At 44.1% G+C, this 16,921-nt stretch overlaps 1 protein-coding gene across 2 annotated transcripts in view; it reads right to left on the reverse strand.

Annotated features, from left to right (window-relative positions):
- The window catches only part of LOC129698578 (melanophilin-like), a 100,770-nt gene that overhangs the window by 49,408 nt on the left and 34,441 nt on the right, over positions 1–16,921 (reverse strand). For both annotated transcript variants that reach the window (XM_055637666.1, XM_055637665.1), the window contains 3 exons: positions 10,281–10,366; positions 4,207–4,332; positions 1,821–1,949 (listed from right to left, as the gene is read on the reverse strand). In XM_055637666.1, coding sequence (XP_055493641.1) covers positions 1,821–1,949; positions 4,207–4,332; positions 10,281–10,366 — 341 coding nt within the window. The remainder of the gene's footprint in view (positions 1–1,820; positions 1,950–4,206; positions 4,333–10,280; positions 10,367–16,921) is intronic.

Here is a 16,921-nt window from a genome sequence, read left to right on the forward strand (position 1 = left end):
AAACCAATGATGTGTGCTTTGGAAACAATATTATTGCTTTCACATTTTGCCTTGCTGCTTTCATGCATATTAAAAAGAGAAATACATTTCCCCCCTTCATTCCACTGCCTTAATTCTAACTTCAGTTTACTCACTCGAAAATCTCATTGTTTTTCTAAACCCACGCAAAATGATAAGACAATTCGAAAATCTATGGTTAAAACCGTATATAGAGGCAAGCAAACAAATTATGCGGTGTGACATTGAAGGCACAAACCAGTCTGGGGCTAGCCCTGTCTCTCGGTTGTCAACCTCTGAAGGCACTGCCTTCTGTTTGTGTACAGATGCAATGGAGTCAGCCACTACCTGGCCTTTCCAAAGAGGGTTTCGTCACCTTGTCACCCTGACTTATTGAGGGTGCTAGAATGTGGGGAGGCACCAGGGACACGTTTGATGGTGCCTTATAAATAAGCATTTTCAGAAACTACGAATGGATTAAATTTAAAAAAGTCAGGACCAGGAAAGCAGCTAGCAAATGAGTATACTGACTTTAAATGTCCGGCATAGTGGTGCAGCAGTAGAGTTGCTGCCTTACCAGAGATCAGGGTTCGATCCTGACTACGGGTGCTGTCTGTACAGAGTTTGTACGTTCTCCCCGTGACCTGCATGGGTTTTCTCCGAGATCGTCGTTTTCCTCCCACACTCCAAAGACGTACAGCTTTGTAGGTCAAGTGACTTAGAGTAATTGTAAACTTGTCCCAAGTGTGTGTAGGATAGTGTTAGTGTGCAGGGGTCGCTGGTTGGCGTGGACTAGGCGGGCCAAAGGGTCTGTTTCCACGCTGTATCGCTAAACTAAACAAAATAATGGGCAAAGCAAGCAAAGGGGTCATGGGAGATTTTATTAAAATCAGAAATAATTGGCAAAAGATGACGGGAATTCAAAAATTATTTTCATAAATACTTTTCAAAAATATTTGGATGCATAATTTGTAAATGAACATTTGCAATATTTGAGACGAGCAGGCGGGCGGTGGGCAAATTGGACAGGTCAATTAAAGATCAAGTGGTGATATGACGCACACACAGTGACCTCCTCATATGGTGAATGTGTGATTCCAGTGCACATGCTTTGATATTGTGAGCAATTTTGGGCATCATATCTGAGGAAGAATGTGCTGACTCTGGAGAAGGTCCCGAGGAGGTTTACAAGAATGATCCCGGGAATGAGTCGATTAACTTATGATGAGCATTGGTCGTCACTTGGCCTGTACTCGCTGGAGTTTAGAAGGATGAGAGGTGGGGGCCATTGAAGCATACAAATAGTGAAAGGCTTGGATAGAGTGGAAATGGAAAAGATGTTTCCACTAGTGGGAGAGTCTGGGATCAGAGGTCAAGCCTCATAATTAAAGGACATTATTTTAGGAAGGAGATGAGGAGGGATTTCTTTAGTCAGATGGTGGTGAATCTGTGGAATTCTTTTCCACAGAAGGCTGTGGAGGCCGTGAATTGATATTTTTAAGGCAGAGATAGACAGATTATTGATTAGTGCGGGTGTCAGGGGATATGGGGAAAAGGCAGGAGAATGGGGTTAACAGGGAGAGAGAGATCAGCCATGATTGAATGGTGGAGTAGACTTGATGGGCCGAATGGCCTAATTCTGCTCCTATCACTTCTGACCTTGTATTGAGTTTAGAGATGCCAACTTAATATTAGCTAATTCAGCATCAGTAAGGATCGAAACTCAGCAAATACCTGGTCTATAAAGGTCAGGAATCTACTGATAGAGCACATTGTCTGTGTACACAAACGTTGCAGTGCAGCTTAAGAATTGCGGGAGTTACCTGGAAGTCATTCCCATCATAATGTGGTGATGGAAGCTGGAGAGACTGGCGGCGAGACTGGGCAGTGTATTCTGAATCCATATCAAAGTCGAAATGATGGACTGAAAGCAGGCGTTTATTTCTACGCTGCTGAGGAATACAAAGTAGAAAACATCGTAATGACTTTTCAATTCAAATTTACTTCCGTATTTGTTTCTTTAAGAAAACAATATTCAGTCTAAAGAATAATTCCGAAACAAAACGTTGCTTATCCATTTTCTCTGCAGATGCTGTCAGATCCATTGAGTGACTTCAGCATTTTGTGTTTTGCTCCAATTTCCAACATCTGCAGTTCCTCATGTCTCCAATAGAAAAACCTTAATCAGAGCTTTGAAAGGGGAACAGGTAAAAGCAACTTAATTGAATAGATGTTTTTCCTGAAAGCTGGCATCGAATCAGTTGGCGGAATAATTTCCTTTGTTGTTTAGTTTAAGGACACCAAAGACATTCCATAATGAATTTTGTATTAAAATGCTAACTGAATGTACATTACTAATTTGAATCATAAAATCCTAATTCATTGCAATGCCCCGTAAAATATGAAGGTCAGGGGAGAAATCTCATGGAAGTATGGAACTAACCAAATATAGAATTTAGTCATGGGCCCGTCCCACTGTACGAGTTAATTTATTCGCCCGCCATAATACGATGATTTGAAAAAAAGTGCTGTTAACAGCAACGATAGTCACAAGTCTGGAGTCACTCAGCGGGTCAGGCAGCATCTCTGGAGAAAAGGCATGTGACGTTTCGGGTCGAGACCCTTCTTTAGACTGAGAGTCAGGGGAAAGGGGATCGAGAGACACAGACGGTACTTAGGTAATTAACATCATTGGTGTGTGATGTTTTACAACACTATTGACCAGGCCACGTGAGTTGCATAACTTAATTAGTTTGGAATTTTAAGGCAGTCATGGTCAGTATTGTTTCAGTCTGAGGAAGGGTCTCGACCCGAAACGTCACCCATTCCTTCTTTCCAGAGATGCTGCCTGTCCCGCTGAGTTACCCCAGCATTTTGTGTCTATCTTGTATCTCTTGATAGTGGCAAGGTGATTAGCCAAGTGTAGGGGTCAGAAGCTTATCTTAATTCACAAGAAACATCTTGAACATAGGTCAGTTTCTGCTGTTGTGATGGAGAACTGAGGTCACCCCTAAGCCGTTTGGGGTTAGATAGTGAAAACCCATCACATCTATGGAGTACTGCAGAGGTAAAGGATCTGAATGATCGTTTTGAATGGTAGAGCAAATGTAAGGGGTCAAAAGACTTACCACTGCTTCGACTTCTTATGCTCTTATCTAGCAATGAAAACTAGATATGGCAAGTGGAAGTAATCAAGATTTATATTGTGGAATATATTTTTCAATACACAATGTACTTCATATTTTTCATCTAAATCAATCCCAGGTGGGCTTTTTAGAATGCGCCTGAGTTTAACTTCCATGCCATGACATTCAATGTTTTTTTTTGCATGAGATATATTGTACAACTTGTTGTGATCTATAGTTAACAGTCAATCTTCAGCATTGTAGGCATTAAAGACTGTAAATGCTGGAAACGAGCAAAGACAAACCGCTAGAGGAACTAAGCAGGACTGTGGAGGGAAATAGACAGGCGATATTTTGAGTTGGGATCCATCTTCTGACTGGGGTGGACAGCATTTGAATGGCCTCGGGGAGGGTGATAAGAATGATCCCAGGAATGGGTGGGTTAACTTATGATGAGCGTTTGTTGGCAATGGGCCTGTACTCGCTGGAGTACAGAAGGATGTGGGCGGAACGTACCGAATAGTGAAAGGCTTGGATAGAGTGAATGTGGAGAGGATGTTTCCACTAGTGGGAGAGTCGAGGACCACAGGTCATAGCCTCAAAATTAAAGGACATTATTTTAGGAAGGAGGTGAGGAGAAATTTCTTTAGTCAGAGGGTGGTGGATCTGTAGAATTCTTTGCCACAGAAGGCTGTGGAGGCCAAGTCAATGGATATTTTTAAGGCAGAGATAGGTAGATTATTGATTAGTGCGGGTGTCAGGGGTTATAGGGAAAAGGCAGGAGAATGGGGTTAACAGGGAGAGAGAGAGATCAGCCATGATTGAATGGTGGAGTAGACTTGATGGGCCGAATGGCCTAATTCTGCTCCTATCACTTATGACCTTATATTGAGCTCTATTGAGATATGTTGAGTCATATTATATTATGACCTTATATTAAGATGCCAACTTAATATTAGCTAATTTAGATCTAAACTCAGCCAATGGCTGGTCTGTAAAGTTCAGGAATCTACTGATAGAGCACATTTGTCTGTGTACACAGCTGGAAAAAGTTGCAGTGCAGCTGAAGAATTGCGGGAGTTACCTGGAAGTCATTCCCATCATAATGTGGTGATGGAAGCTGGAGAGACTGGCGGCGAGACTGGGCAGGGTATTCTGAATCCATATCAAAGTCGAAATGATGGACTGAAAGCAGGCGTTTATTTCTACGCTACTTGGGAATACAAAGTAGAAAACATCGTAATGACTTTTCAATTCAAATTTACTTCCGTATTTGTTTCTTTAAGAAAACAATATTCAGTCTAAAGAATGATTCCGAAACAAAACGTTGCTTATTCGTTCCCTTTACAGATGCTGACAGATCCATTGAGTTACTCCAGCATTTTGTGTTTTGCTCCAATTTCCACCATCTGCAGTTCCTCATGTCTTCAATAGAAAACCCTTAATCAGAGTTTTGCATCTTCAGCATAGCAGGCACTAAAGACTGTAGATGCACGAAACAAGCAAAAACAAACCGCTGGAGGAACTAAGCAGGACTGTGGAGGGAAATGGACAGGCAACATTTTGAGTTGGGATCCATCTTCCAACTGGGGTGGAGAGCATTTGAATTGCCTCGGATGTTTGTGAGAAGGGATTGGATACCAGATATGAGGAAATTAATTAATTGGGTCATAAGTGATAGGATCAGAATTAGGCCATTCGGCCCATCAAGTCTACTCCGCCATTCAGTCATGGCTGATCTGTCTCTCCCTCCTAACCCCATTCACCTACCATCTCCCCATAACCCCTCACAACTGTACTAATCAAGAATTTAAAAAAATTAATCGACATGGACTCCACAGCTTTCTGTAGCAAAGAATCCTACGGATTCACCACCCTCTGACTAAAGAAATTCCTCCTCATCTTCTTCCAAAAGGTACGTCCTTTATTGCCGAAGCTATGATCTCTTGTTCTGGACACTCCCAATAGTGGAAACATCCTCTCCACACCCACTCTATCCAAGCCTCTCACTGTCCATGCAATTAGAGGCAGAACAGGCAGAAACAGTAAGTCTATCAGGGTAACCCTGTTTCTGAACCTTGGATAGGAGGTTGAAAGCAGCAGTGCGGGTTGATGGAACTACCAAGTTGGAGGCCGTCGTTGCCAGAAGCAATGAGATCTGTGATATTTTTGGATATGGTGGCCTCATGTACGCTGGTGAGGTCATGGTCAAGGGGTAGAAAGCGAATGGTATGTTGGCTTTCATAGCAAAAGGATTTGAGTATAGGAGCAGGGAGTTTCTACTGCAGCTGTACAGGGTCTTGGTGAGACCACACCTGGAGTATTGCGTACAGTTTTGGTCTCCACATCTGAGGAAGGACATTATTGCCATAGAGGGAGTGCAGAGAAGGTTCACCAGACTGATTCCTGGGATGTCAGGATTGTCTTATGAAGAAAGGCTGGATAGACTTGGTTTATACTCTCTAGAATTTAGGAGATTGAGAGGGTATCTTATAGAAACTTACAAAATTCTTAAGGGGTTGGACAGGCTAGATGCAGGAAGATTGTTCCCAATGTTGGGGAAGTCCAGGACAAGGGGTCACAGCTTAAGGATAAAGGGGAAATCCTTTAGGACCGAGATGAGAAAAACATTTTTCACACAGAGAGTGGTGAATCTCTGGAATTCTCTGCCACAGAGGGTAGTTGAGGCCAGTTCATTGGCTGTATTTAAGAGGGAGTTAGATGTGGCCCTTGTGGCTAAAGGGATCAGGGGGGGGGGAGGAGGCAGGTCGGATACTGAGATGGTGAAGACTGCAGAGGTTGGAATGGGGGTGCAGGCTCAAGGGGAATTGAAGGTGGCGAGTGTTGGAGGCTTCTAGGGCCGGGGGGCCTTCTATGGGGGGGGGGGGGGGGGTAGGTAGGGGAGAAGGATGGAGGGGGGGGGAGAGCCATTATCTAGCCTCAGCAAGGTAGAGGTCAGTCCACTGCACTCCAATGGCACCCTTGATAGCAGGTTTGGGGACAAGGCTGCGATCGGTGCAGTGTGCACTCAAAAGGGTTGAGATTGGAGTGAGGGGGAGTGGAGAAGCCAAGATGGCCAGGGGTGCATTTTCAATTGGAAATAACAAGGTTGAGAGGGGGTAGAATGCTGAAGAGGCGGGAGAACGAGTCATCAGTTGGCAGCGTAGACCGAATGTATAGGCACGGAGGAGGAGGAGGGAGGAAGTAGAGCTTGACATCATGGCAGGCTCAGAACTCCTGAACGTGTCGGTGCAGAGATACGAATGTGAGGCCTCACTTGAGTACTGACCACGCAGCATTAGAAGGGGGAGGAGGGTCAGAGAGATGGTGAAGACGGCAGAGGGGGGCTGGGGCCCAACATGGGATTAGAAGGTGGCAAAGTGTTGGAGGACTCTGGGCCAGGGATGGGGGGGGGAGAACCATGGGGGGGGGGGGGGGGGAGAACCATGGAAGGGGGGGGGGGGGGGGTTGAGGGAAAGTTGTGGTAAGGTCTGCAATGGAAGAAGAAGAGCTGGGCCTGGAGTGAGCGGTGAGATGTTGTGAGAGGGGGATCGGAGGCAGTAGGGGCAGCAGAGGAATCAGGCAGCACCAGGAGATCCTTGTCATACAACCCCTTGACCATGACCCCACTGCTGAATTGTAGGCCATCATCTCCCGAAGCAGAACACATCTCATCACTTCCACCAATGTCCGAAGCACAGCCTCCAACCTGATAGCTCCCCAACCCTTCATGGTCCATGTCTACATCCTACCCAAGGTGCTCAAACAGCTTTTGCCAGCTCTTGTCCCACTGGACTCATCTCCTCATACTTGGACTTGTCCACCCATGTTCAGGTCCTTCCCACCTGCATCGGAAGGTAAAATCGAAGTGTCAGTATTGCAGTTGAACAAAGGGGACTATGGAGGCATGAGGGAGAAGCTGGCCAAAGTTGTCTGGAAAGGGGACCCTAGCAGGGATGACGTTGGAACAGCAATGGCAGGTATTTCTAGGGGAGAATCCAGAAGATGCAGGATCATTTCATTCCAAAGAGGAAGAAAGATTCCAAGGGGAGTAAGGGGTGACAGTGGACGCATTGGTGATCATTTTCCAATTTTCAATAGATTCAGGATCAGGTCCTGTGGATTGGAGGGTAGCTAACGGCATCCCATTTAAAAAAAAATGTGGGAGAGAGAAAGCAGGGAATTATAGATCAGTTATCCTGACATCGGTGGTGGGGAAGATGCTGGAGCCAATTATTAAAGATGAAATAGTGGCCCATTTGGATAGCAGTAACAGGATCGGTCCGAGTCAGCATGGATTTACGAAGTTGCAATTATGCTTGACTAATCCTCTGGAATGTTTTGAGGATGTAACAAGTCAAATGGACAAGGGAGAGCCAGTGGATGTCGTGTACCTGGACTTTCAGAAAGCATTTGATAATGTCCCACACAGGAGATTAGTGGGCAAAATTAGGGCACATGGTATTAGGGGTAGAGTGCTGACATGGATAGAACATTTGTTGGCAGACAGGAAACAAAGAGTAGGGATTAACGGGTCTCTTTCAGAATGGCAGGCAGTGGATAGTTGGGTGCCTCAAGGCTCAGTGCTGGGACCACAGCTATTTACAATGTACATTAATGATTTAGATGAAGAAATTAAAAGTACCATGAGTAAATTTGCAGATGATACACAGCTGGGTGGCAGTGTGAACTGTGAAGAGGATGTGGGATGACTTGAACAGGTTGAGTGAGTGGGCAGATGCATGGCAGATGTAGTATAATGCGGATAAACGTTAGGTTAGCCACTTTGGTGGCATTAACAGGAAGGCAGATTATTATCTGAATGGGTGTTGGGTTAGGGAAAAGGGAAGTACAACGAGACCTGGGTGTCCTTGTACAACAGTCACTGAAAGTAAGCGTGCAGGTACAGCAGGCATTGAAGAAAGTGAATGTCATGTTGGCCTTCATAACAAGAGGAATTGAGTATAGGGGCAAAGAGGTCATTCTGCTCTAGTGAGGGCCCTGGTGAGACCACACCTGGAGTATTGTGCGCAGTTTTGGTCTCCTAATTTGAGCAAGGACATTCTTGCTATTGAAGGAGTGCAGCATAGGTTCACAAGATTAATTCCCAGGATGTCGGGACTGTCATAGGATGAAAGAATGGAGTGACTGAGCTCTTATTCACTGGAATTTAAAAGGATGAGAGGGGATCTTATAGAAACATATAAAATTATTAAGGGATTGGACACGCTAGATGCAAGAAACATGTTCCCGATGTTGGGGAAGTCCAGAACCAGGGGTCACAGTTTAAGAATAAGGGGTAGGCCATTTAGAAATGAGATGAGGAAACACCTTTTCACACAGAGAGTTGTGAGTCTGTGGAATTCTCTGCCTCAGAAAGCAGTGGAGGATGATTCACTGGATGCATTCAAAAGAGAGTTAGAGTTCTTAGGGCTAGCGGTGTCAAGAGATGTGGGGGGAAGGCAGGAACGGGGTACTGATTGTGGATGATCAGCCATGATCACATTGAATTGAATCACACCTGAAGTTCAGCTGGCTCGAAGGGCCGAATGGCCTACTCCTGCACCTATTGTCTATGTATCCCGGAACCGCATGGGCTTTCCACCCCAGCCAGAAGGGTCCCAACTGACTGTCTGTCCATTTTCCTCCACGGATGCTGCATGGCCCACTGAGTTTCCTCCAGCAGTTTTTCTTTAGCATCGTAACTGTTTAACAGTATTGTATTGATTTGGTGGAAGGAACTGCAAAATCTGGTTTATACCGTAGGCACAAAATGCTGGAGTAACTGAATGGAACCGGCAGCATCTCTGGAGAGAAGGAATGGGTGACGTTTTGGGTTGAGACCCTTCTTCAGACTGGTCAAGTCTTGACCCGAAACATCACCCATTCCTTCTCTCCAGAGATGCTGCCTGTGCCGCTGAGCTTCTCCAGCATTTTGTAGGTGTGTTATAATACTTCCCTTCAGCGGTACTGCAGTTCTGCCACTGGCCGTGTGTGCGATTTTGGTGCCTTTGATGGGGGGGGGGGGGGGGGGGGGGGGGGGGGGGGGGGGGGGTTTAAAACTCGTTTTTTCCTCCCTTGTCCTGGATTATATATTGTTGGAGTGCAAGTTTTTGCTGAAGAATTGTTCCGATGGCTGTTCTGTGTATTTTTTTTTAAATTCGCCAGACAAGTTCAGCGTTGGAGTAATTTTAAAATCAGCTTCTAAAGCCGTCAATGCCGACAACGGGGAGGGATTTCAGGTACGGGACAGGTAAAGGAAAGCCGTTTATTTTATGTATAAATGTGCTCCTTAAGATGCCTTTAATTCACATTTTACTTTGCGAAACGGTGATTTTTTCCCCATACGAACCGGCAGTATTTTTCCTGCCGACATGGGGTTTAAATTCACCGCAACCGCAACGTTCCAGAAAAACCCACTCGCAAGATGATTTAAATGGCCATTAATTTACAAGTATTAAACTTCCTTCCATTTGGCCTATAAATCCATGACAATGAGATTTAAAAATTATGTAATATTGTGAATTCTTGTGTGAATGTTATTTGGACACTTAGGCTATTTAAAAATGTTAATCTATTCTTAAGAAATTGATAGATGTTTAGATCTAGTAATTGAATTTTGTAATTAGCTACAATTAAGTAACTAACTAATTATATGCTTTAATTTCAAGTCATCTAGGTAAGATTGTTTCATATTTGTTTCAGAATGCATCAATCTATAATAACTGAACATTTCTTTCCGTTCTCTTCATTTTTAAGAACGTTATGGGCTTTTGACTGTCCTCGATCACAGCTTGTGAGTTAAGTCAATGGAAAAGCAATAGGGAACAAGATGCTAATTTCTGAGTATGAAAATGGCCATAAATTTTTAAATACTGAAGATATGAAAGTGAATTAGGTGTCAAAAACTTCTTTTTATGCTTTATCTGATGGGATAAATTACAGACTTGATTTTTAAAATCTCAAAATGTTGTAACATTGCTACATTTTGTGTCTATCTTTTGTATTTATTTGTTTGTCTTGAGCTTGGTGATTGTTGGCCAATCTCTCTGGTAATTAATGTAATCAGAGTAATTAAAGACGCCATTATAACACAAATGTTCAATGTCAAAAGTAACATCTTATTGTAGATAATGGTGACATTTTCAAAAAGCAAACCATTCTATAGCGAAGGTCCTCTGGATAATCTAAGGTATCTTCATCCTCTTCAATAACTTCTGTCATCATCTGAGGATTGTAGCCACCTGAAGGTAGAAAAACAGAAGAGAAAACCCCATCAATAATGTTATTCTGCAAATGTCACTCTGATTGTGAGGCTGACACCTTACAAAGCCGTGTATTCGAGGATCACCTAGTGTTGTGCACTTCAGAAGAAGAATATTGAAGATCAATTTCACTTATGGTTTAATAGCATGGTAAACTTCCACTGACACGCACAGTAAATCAGAAAATACATTCTTGGCCCATGCCACAGGATTCAATATGACCGATTGACACAAGCTGGAAGTAACAAAGTCCGTGATTAATTGGTGAACGCAAGCAATTAAAGCAACTTCTGCTCCTTTCGTTAGCAAAGGGGAACCTTTTAATTGAGCAGAAATCGACAATCGACAATAGACAATAGACTATAGGTGAGGAGTAGGCCATTCGTCTCTTCAAGCCAACACCACTATTCACTGTGATCATGGCTGATCATCCACAATCAGTACCACTTTCCTCCCTTTCCTCCCTATCCCTTGACTCCGCTATCTTTAAGAGCTCTATCTTACTCTCTCTTGAAGGCATCCAGAGAATTGGCCTCCACTGCCTCCAGAGGCAGAGAATTCCACAGATTCACAACTCTCTGGATGAAAAAGTTATTCATAACAAGAGGATTTCAGTATAGGAGTAAATAGGTTCTTCTGCAGTTGTATAGGGCGCTGGTGAGACCACATCTGGAGTATTGCGTACAGTTTTGGTCTCCTAATTTGAGGAAGGACATCCTTGTGATTGAGGCAGTGCAGCGTAGGTTCACAAGATTGATCCCTGGGATGGCGGGACTGTCATATGAGGAAAGATTGAAAAGACTAGGCTTGCATTCACTGGAGTTTAGAAGGATGAGAGGAGATCTTATAGAAATATAAAATTATAAAAAGACTGGACAAGCTAGATGCAGGAAAAATGTTCTCAATGTTGGGCGAGTCCAGAACCAGGGGCCACAGTGTTAGAATAAAGGGGAGGCCATTTAAGACTGAGGTGAGACAAATCATTTTCACCCAGAGAGTTGTGAATTTGTGGGATTCCCTGCCATAGAGGGCAGTGGAGGCCAAATCACTGGATGGATTTAAGAGAGAGTTAGATAGAACTCGAGGGGCTAGTGGAATCAAGGGATATGGGGAGAAGGCAGGCATGGGTTATTGATTGTGGACAATCAGCTATGATCACAATGAATGGCGGTGCTGGTTCGAAGGGCCGAATGGCTTCCTCCAGCAACTATTTTCTATGTTTCTATATCTCATCTCCGTTCTAAATGGCCTACTCCTCATTCTTAAACTGTGGTCCCTGGTTCTGGACACCCCCAATTGACTCTATTGGACAGCAAATGAAGCAGGCACCTTTTGATGGTAGACCATGGAGCTGAGCGAGTACCAGGAGCTCACAGTGGCAGTTTAGTTTATTGTCACGTGTACCGAGGTACAGTGAAAAGCTTTTGTTGCGTGCTATCCAGTAAGCGGAAAGACAATACATGATTACAATCGATCCATTTACAGTGTATAGATACATTATAGGGGATAACGTTTAGTGCAAGGTTAAACCAGCAAAGACCGATCAAGGATAGGCTGAGGGTCACCAATGAGGTAGATAGTAGTTCAGCACAGCTCTCTGGTTGTGGTATGATGATACAGTTGCCTGACAACAGCTGGGAAGAAACTGTCCCAGTACCTTGGTACATGTCACAATAAACTAAACTGAACTCCTAGGAAATTGGGAGGGGCAGGTAGGTAGCTGAACTGTTCATGGACATGCCATTTTGAGACCAGCAACCACTGTTCTATTAGCTTTAGGATACTTATGGAAAAAGACAGGGCAGGCCTGCCTGTTACAGTACATTTCGAAATTGAGGCCAAGCCAACATTGATGGTATTGAGCAGGAACTCGTTCAAAGTGTTTGGAGCAAAAGAACGTCCAAAAAGTGGATCGCTTTTAAAAATGTTGTGATTAGAGTTCAGGGCATGCATGTTCTTGTTAGTGTGAAGGGCAAGGCAGGTGGGCATACAGAAGCTGTGAGGATGAGAGAAATTGAGACTGGTCAAGAAAGAGAAGGAGGCATGGGACAGGTATGGGCATCTGGGAGCAATTGTATCCCAGGAGGAGATTCCATGGTGTCCTCGCTCCAGGAACTGAGGAGCCCAATAATGAAGGAAATCGTGAGGGGAAAAAGGATGGCAGTAGAGAGCTTTGGCAGATAACATGAAGGATAATCCAAAGAGAATTTGTAAATACATTAAGGGAGGGAGAGCATTCAAAGCGGCCATCTTTGTATGGAGCCACAGGAGATGGGCAAGGTCCTCAATGAGTATTTCTCTGTTTTTACCGTGAAGAAAGACAACTTGGGGCAGTCAATGGAAGTGTCCTGAGGGCAGTCAGGTCGAGGAGGTGCTGAACGTCCTAACGCTTATGAAGGTAGACAAATCCTGCAGGCCTGAACAGACATATCCGAGGACACTGTGGGGAGCTACAGAAGAAATTGCAGGAGCCCTTGCAAAGATTTGAGTCATCATTAAAAGCTGTTGAGGAGCCGGAAGACTAGAGGGTGGCAAATGTTTTGCTTCTACAGTATTTAAGAAGGGCTGCAAAAAAATGCCTGGAAACTATAGGCCAGTGAATCTAACATCTGTGGTCGGAAGGTTACTCGACAGTATTCTGAGTGATAGGATATACATGCATTTAGATAGACAAAAGCTGATTGGAGAACTGATAGTTGGCATGTTTTTGTACATGGGAGATCGTGTCCTGATTCTGATTGAGTTTTCTGTAGATGTAACCAAAAAGCTGATGGCGAAACAGTTGTAGACATTGTCAATATGGATTTCAGCAAGGCATTTGACATGGTTCTGCATTGTAGGCTGCTTTGAAAGGTTAGATTTGAAAGGTTAGATCACATTAGATATGAATGTAGAAGACAGAATTAGTAAGGTTACGGATGAAATTACAATGGGTGGCATTGTAGATAGTGAAGATTGTTAACGAAGGTTACAGCCGGATCTTGATCAGTTGGGCAAGTGAGCAGAAGAATGATTAATGGCGTTTTAACGCAGCTGTTTAATGTAAGATATTGCATTTTGGTAAGTCTTACAAGCGTAGGACATTCACAGTAAATAGCAGTGCTCTGGGGAGTGTTGTAGAACAGCGGTATCTGGGCGTGCAGGTACATCTTTGATTGCAAATGGTGTCACAGGTAGATAAGATGGTCAAGAAGGCAAGAAGGGAGAGTTTGGGCATGCTAGGACTGCAATCCACGGAGCATAGGGAGATGAGAGGTGATCTTATCGAGGTAGATAGAGGTGATTTACAGAAGACCTTTGCTAATGTGCCCCAGGTGAGGCTGCTGAAGATCAGAGCCCATGGTATCAAAGGGCAGGTACTAGCATTGATACCAGGTAGGCTAGGTGGCAGGAGACAAAGAGAGGCAATACAGGGGGCTTTATCTGCTTGGCTGCCAGTGACTAGCGGAGTTCCGCAGGGGTCGGTGCTGGGGCTGCTACTCCTCACGTTGTATATTAATGATTTAGTTGTGGGAATTGTTAGCTTTGTGGCCAACTTTGCAGACAATATGGAGATAGGCGGAGGGGCAGGTAAGATAGAGAAAGCAGGGACTCTGCAGAAGGACTTGGACAGGTTGGGAGAGTGGGCTGAGAAGTGGCAGAAGGAATATAGCATAGCACAGTGTGGAGCCAGTCATTTTGGTAGTAGGAATAAAGGCACAGATTATTTTCAAAATGGGGAGAGAATTCAGAAATTAGAGGTGCAAACGGATTGGGATTGCTGGTGCAGGATTCCCAAAAGGTTAATTTGCAAGTTGAATCGGTAGAAAGGAAGGTGAATGCAATGATAATATATATCTTGAGAATACAAAAAAAAAACAGGGATGTAAGGCTGAGGTTTTATAAGGCCCTGGCCAGACCACATCCGGAGTATTGTGAGCAATTTTGTGCCCCATATCCGAGGATGGATGTGCTGGAGAGGGTCTAGAGGAGGTTTACGAGAATGATCCCAGGAATGATTGGGTTAACATATGATGAGCGTTTGACGGCACTGGGCCTGTACTCGCTGGAGTTTAGAAGATTGAGGGAGAGCACATTGAAACGTACCGAATAGTGAAAGGCCTGGATAGAGTGGATGTGGAGAGGATGTTTCCACTAGTGGGAGAGTCTAGGACCTGAGGCCATAGCCTCAGAATAAAAGGACATACCTTTAGAAATATGATGAGGAATTTCTTTGATTAGAGGGCGGTGAATCTGTGGGATTCACACACAGGGTTGTTGGTAATAAGGGTTTGTTTCTGTGCTGTATGACTGTGACTAACAGCAATGCCACAGGTTAGCAGGGCCATTAAAACGCAAACTGTGCTTGAGTGTATAGTTTTGGAGGAATAGAATTGAAAAGTAGTAAGCATTGGATATTGCTTAGGGCATACTAGGAAGGAACTGAAGATGCTGGTTTAAACCGAAGATATTCAATTCAATTCAATTCAATTCAATTTATTTGTCATTTGGACCCCTTGAGGTCCAAACGAAATGACGTTTCTGCAGCCATATATTACAAACAAATAGACCCAAGACACAACATAATTTACATAAACATCCATCACATTGCTGTGATGGAAGGGCAAAAAAACTTATGACCCAGAAAGCTGGAGTAACTCAGCGGGTCAGACAACATCTCTGGAGAAAAGGAATAGGTGACGTGTCGGGTCGAGACCCAAAAGGGCATACGAGGTGCTTTGGACATAGGTCGGGAGCGAATGTACCAGATTCAGATTCAGATTCAGATTCAATTTTAATTGTCATTGTCAGTGTACAGTACAGAGACAACAAAAGGCATTTAGCATCTCCCTTGAAGAGCGACATAGCAAACGATTTGAATAAAAAAAAAATTTCAAAAAAAAAAAAAAAAAAAAAACCTATCCCAGGGGGGATAGGTTGGAGTCAAGGTCCATGAAAATGATTTCAGTGGGTCAGAGCAGGCAGAAACAATGGGTCTGCCAGGTGGTTGTGTTTATGGATTGTGGGGAGAGGGTAAAACCAGGCTGTGCGGGGCTGGGGAACAATAGGGATGGAGGCTGTGGAGGGCATCAGAAATGGTCTAAGAGATTAAGGCCTGGTGCTCATCTGCGGAATCATGGTCGAAGGATAAATAGGAGGAGGTGTCCAAGAGCTGGCGACTGGCCCCAGTGCGGTAGAGGTCATCTCGCCAGACTACCAAGTACTGTGTACAATTTTGACCCCCACATTATAGAAAGGATATAATGGGACTCAAGAGGGTGAGAGAACTTTTCTTAAAGTTTACTATTACTTTAGTTTATAGTCAGGTGTATATGGACAGTAGCAGAAAGGTGAGGGTGTATTTGCCAAGAAGTGATAATTCGATTGTGTCATTTTCTTCGAGAATTTCATTATATCTTTAAAATGATGACTGGTTTTGATGAGAGGATGCAGAGAGAATACTTTCACTTGTGAACAGCATTAAGGACGGACAGACGCACACACACACACACGCACACACGCACGCACGCACACAACAAAGGCAGGGGCCAAGGAAAGCAGGGGAGCGCTGTCTGAAATTCACAAATTGGTGCAAAGCCAAAGTGATAGCCGCAATGAACAGGAAGGTTAAAGATGGCTGGTACAGTGTACGGTAAGTCCTTTAAAAGCGCTGAGAAGGGGGCGAGAAGGGTGGAGAAGGGGGAGAAGGAGTGGAAACACTTTTAAGAAGCAAGCCAACTTCTAATAAGCCAGAGATACACAGCTGTGAAGTTTAGCGGGCATTTAACATTACCGGTCTGTTTTCCTTGGTTCCGAAAACACGTGGTTACATTTTTTTCCCCCAATGAGCCAAATAAAATGCCTGGTCAGCAAAGGAGGTTACCTACGGCTACCTCAACTACCTATAACTACATGGCAACCCCACTGCCACTGCACTAAGAGTTCAAAAGAATCGATTTTCTCCATGCCGACCAATTTTTACTCGCAGAACATTTTTCAGCTTGGTGAAGAATTTTCCTCGACCAAACTGAGGCCGGGAGTATGCGGGAACTCCTCTCGAGCATGAAGGAGAGTTACAGTGACCTTCTAGGTCCACGTGTCGACCATGCTGCGAGTTTGCGGCCAGCACAAACTCTCCTAAACTCGCAAATTAGGTCGCCATAGTGGGACAGGCCCTTCAGAGAGTCATTCGAGGAGTCAGCAGGAAATACAATAGGGAATTTAGGCAAAAGTACTGATCCACAAATTGCTGAGAATGTGAGCTCACAGCTGCAGAGAGTAGTTGACATTAGTAATATGGACAGACTTTTTGAGATACAGTGAGAATATGGGGGAGAAAGTGAGAGTTATGCTTATAGATTTAGGTGAGGCAAGACGGGAAAGTTTGAATGTGGCATTAATGAATGAATGAACACTTTGTCACATGTGACAAGTCAGTGAAATTCTTTACTAGCCTACCCAAGGTATGCACATAAGGGCACTGACAAAGTTCAGCCCCTGTCCCACTTATGTGTCCTTGGCATGCTAACTACGCGACCACATGGTCGTGTTGAG

This window comes from Leucoraja erinacea, chromosome 7, assembly GCF_028641065.1.
Source record: "Leucoraja erinacea ecotype New England chromosome 7, Leri_hhj_1, whole genome shotgun sequence".
In the NCBI taxonomy this organism is placed as follows: Eukaryota; Metazoa; Chordata; class Chondrichthyes; order Rajiformes; family Rajidae; genus Leucoraja; species Leucoraja erinaceus.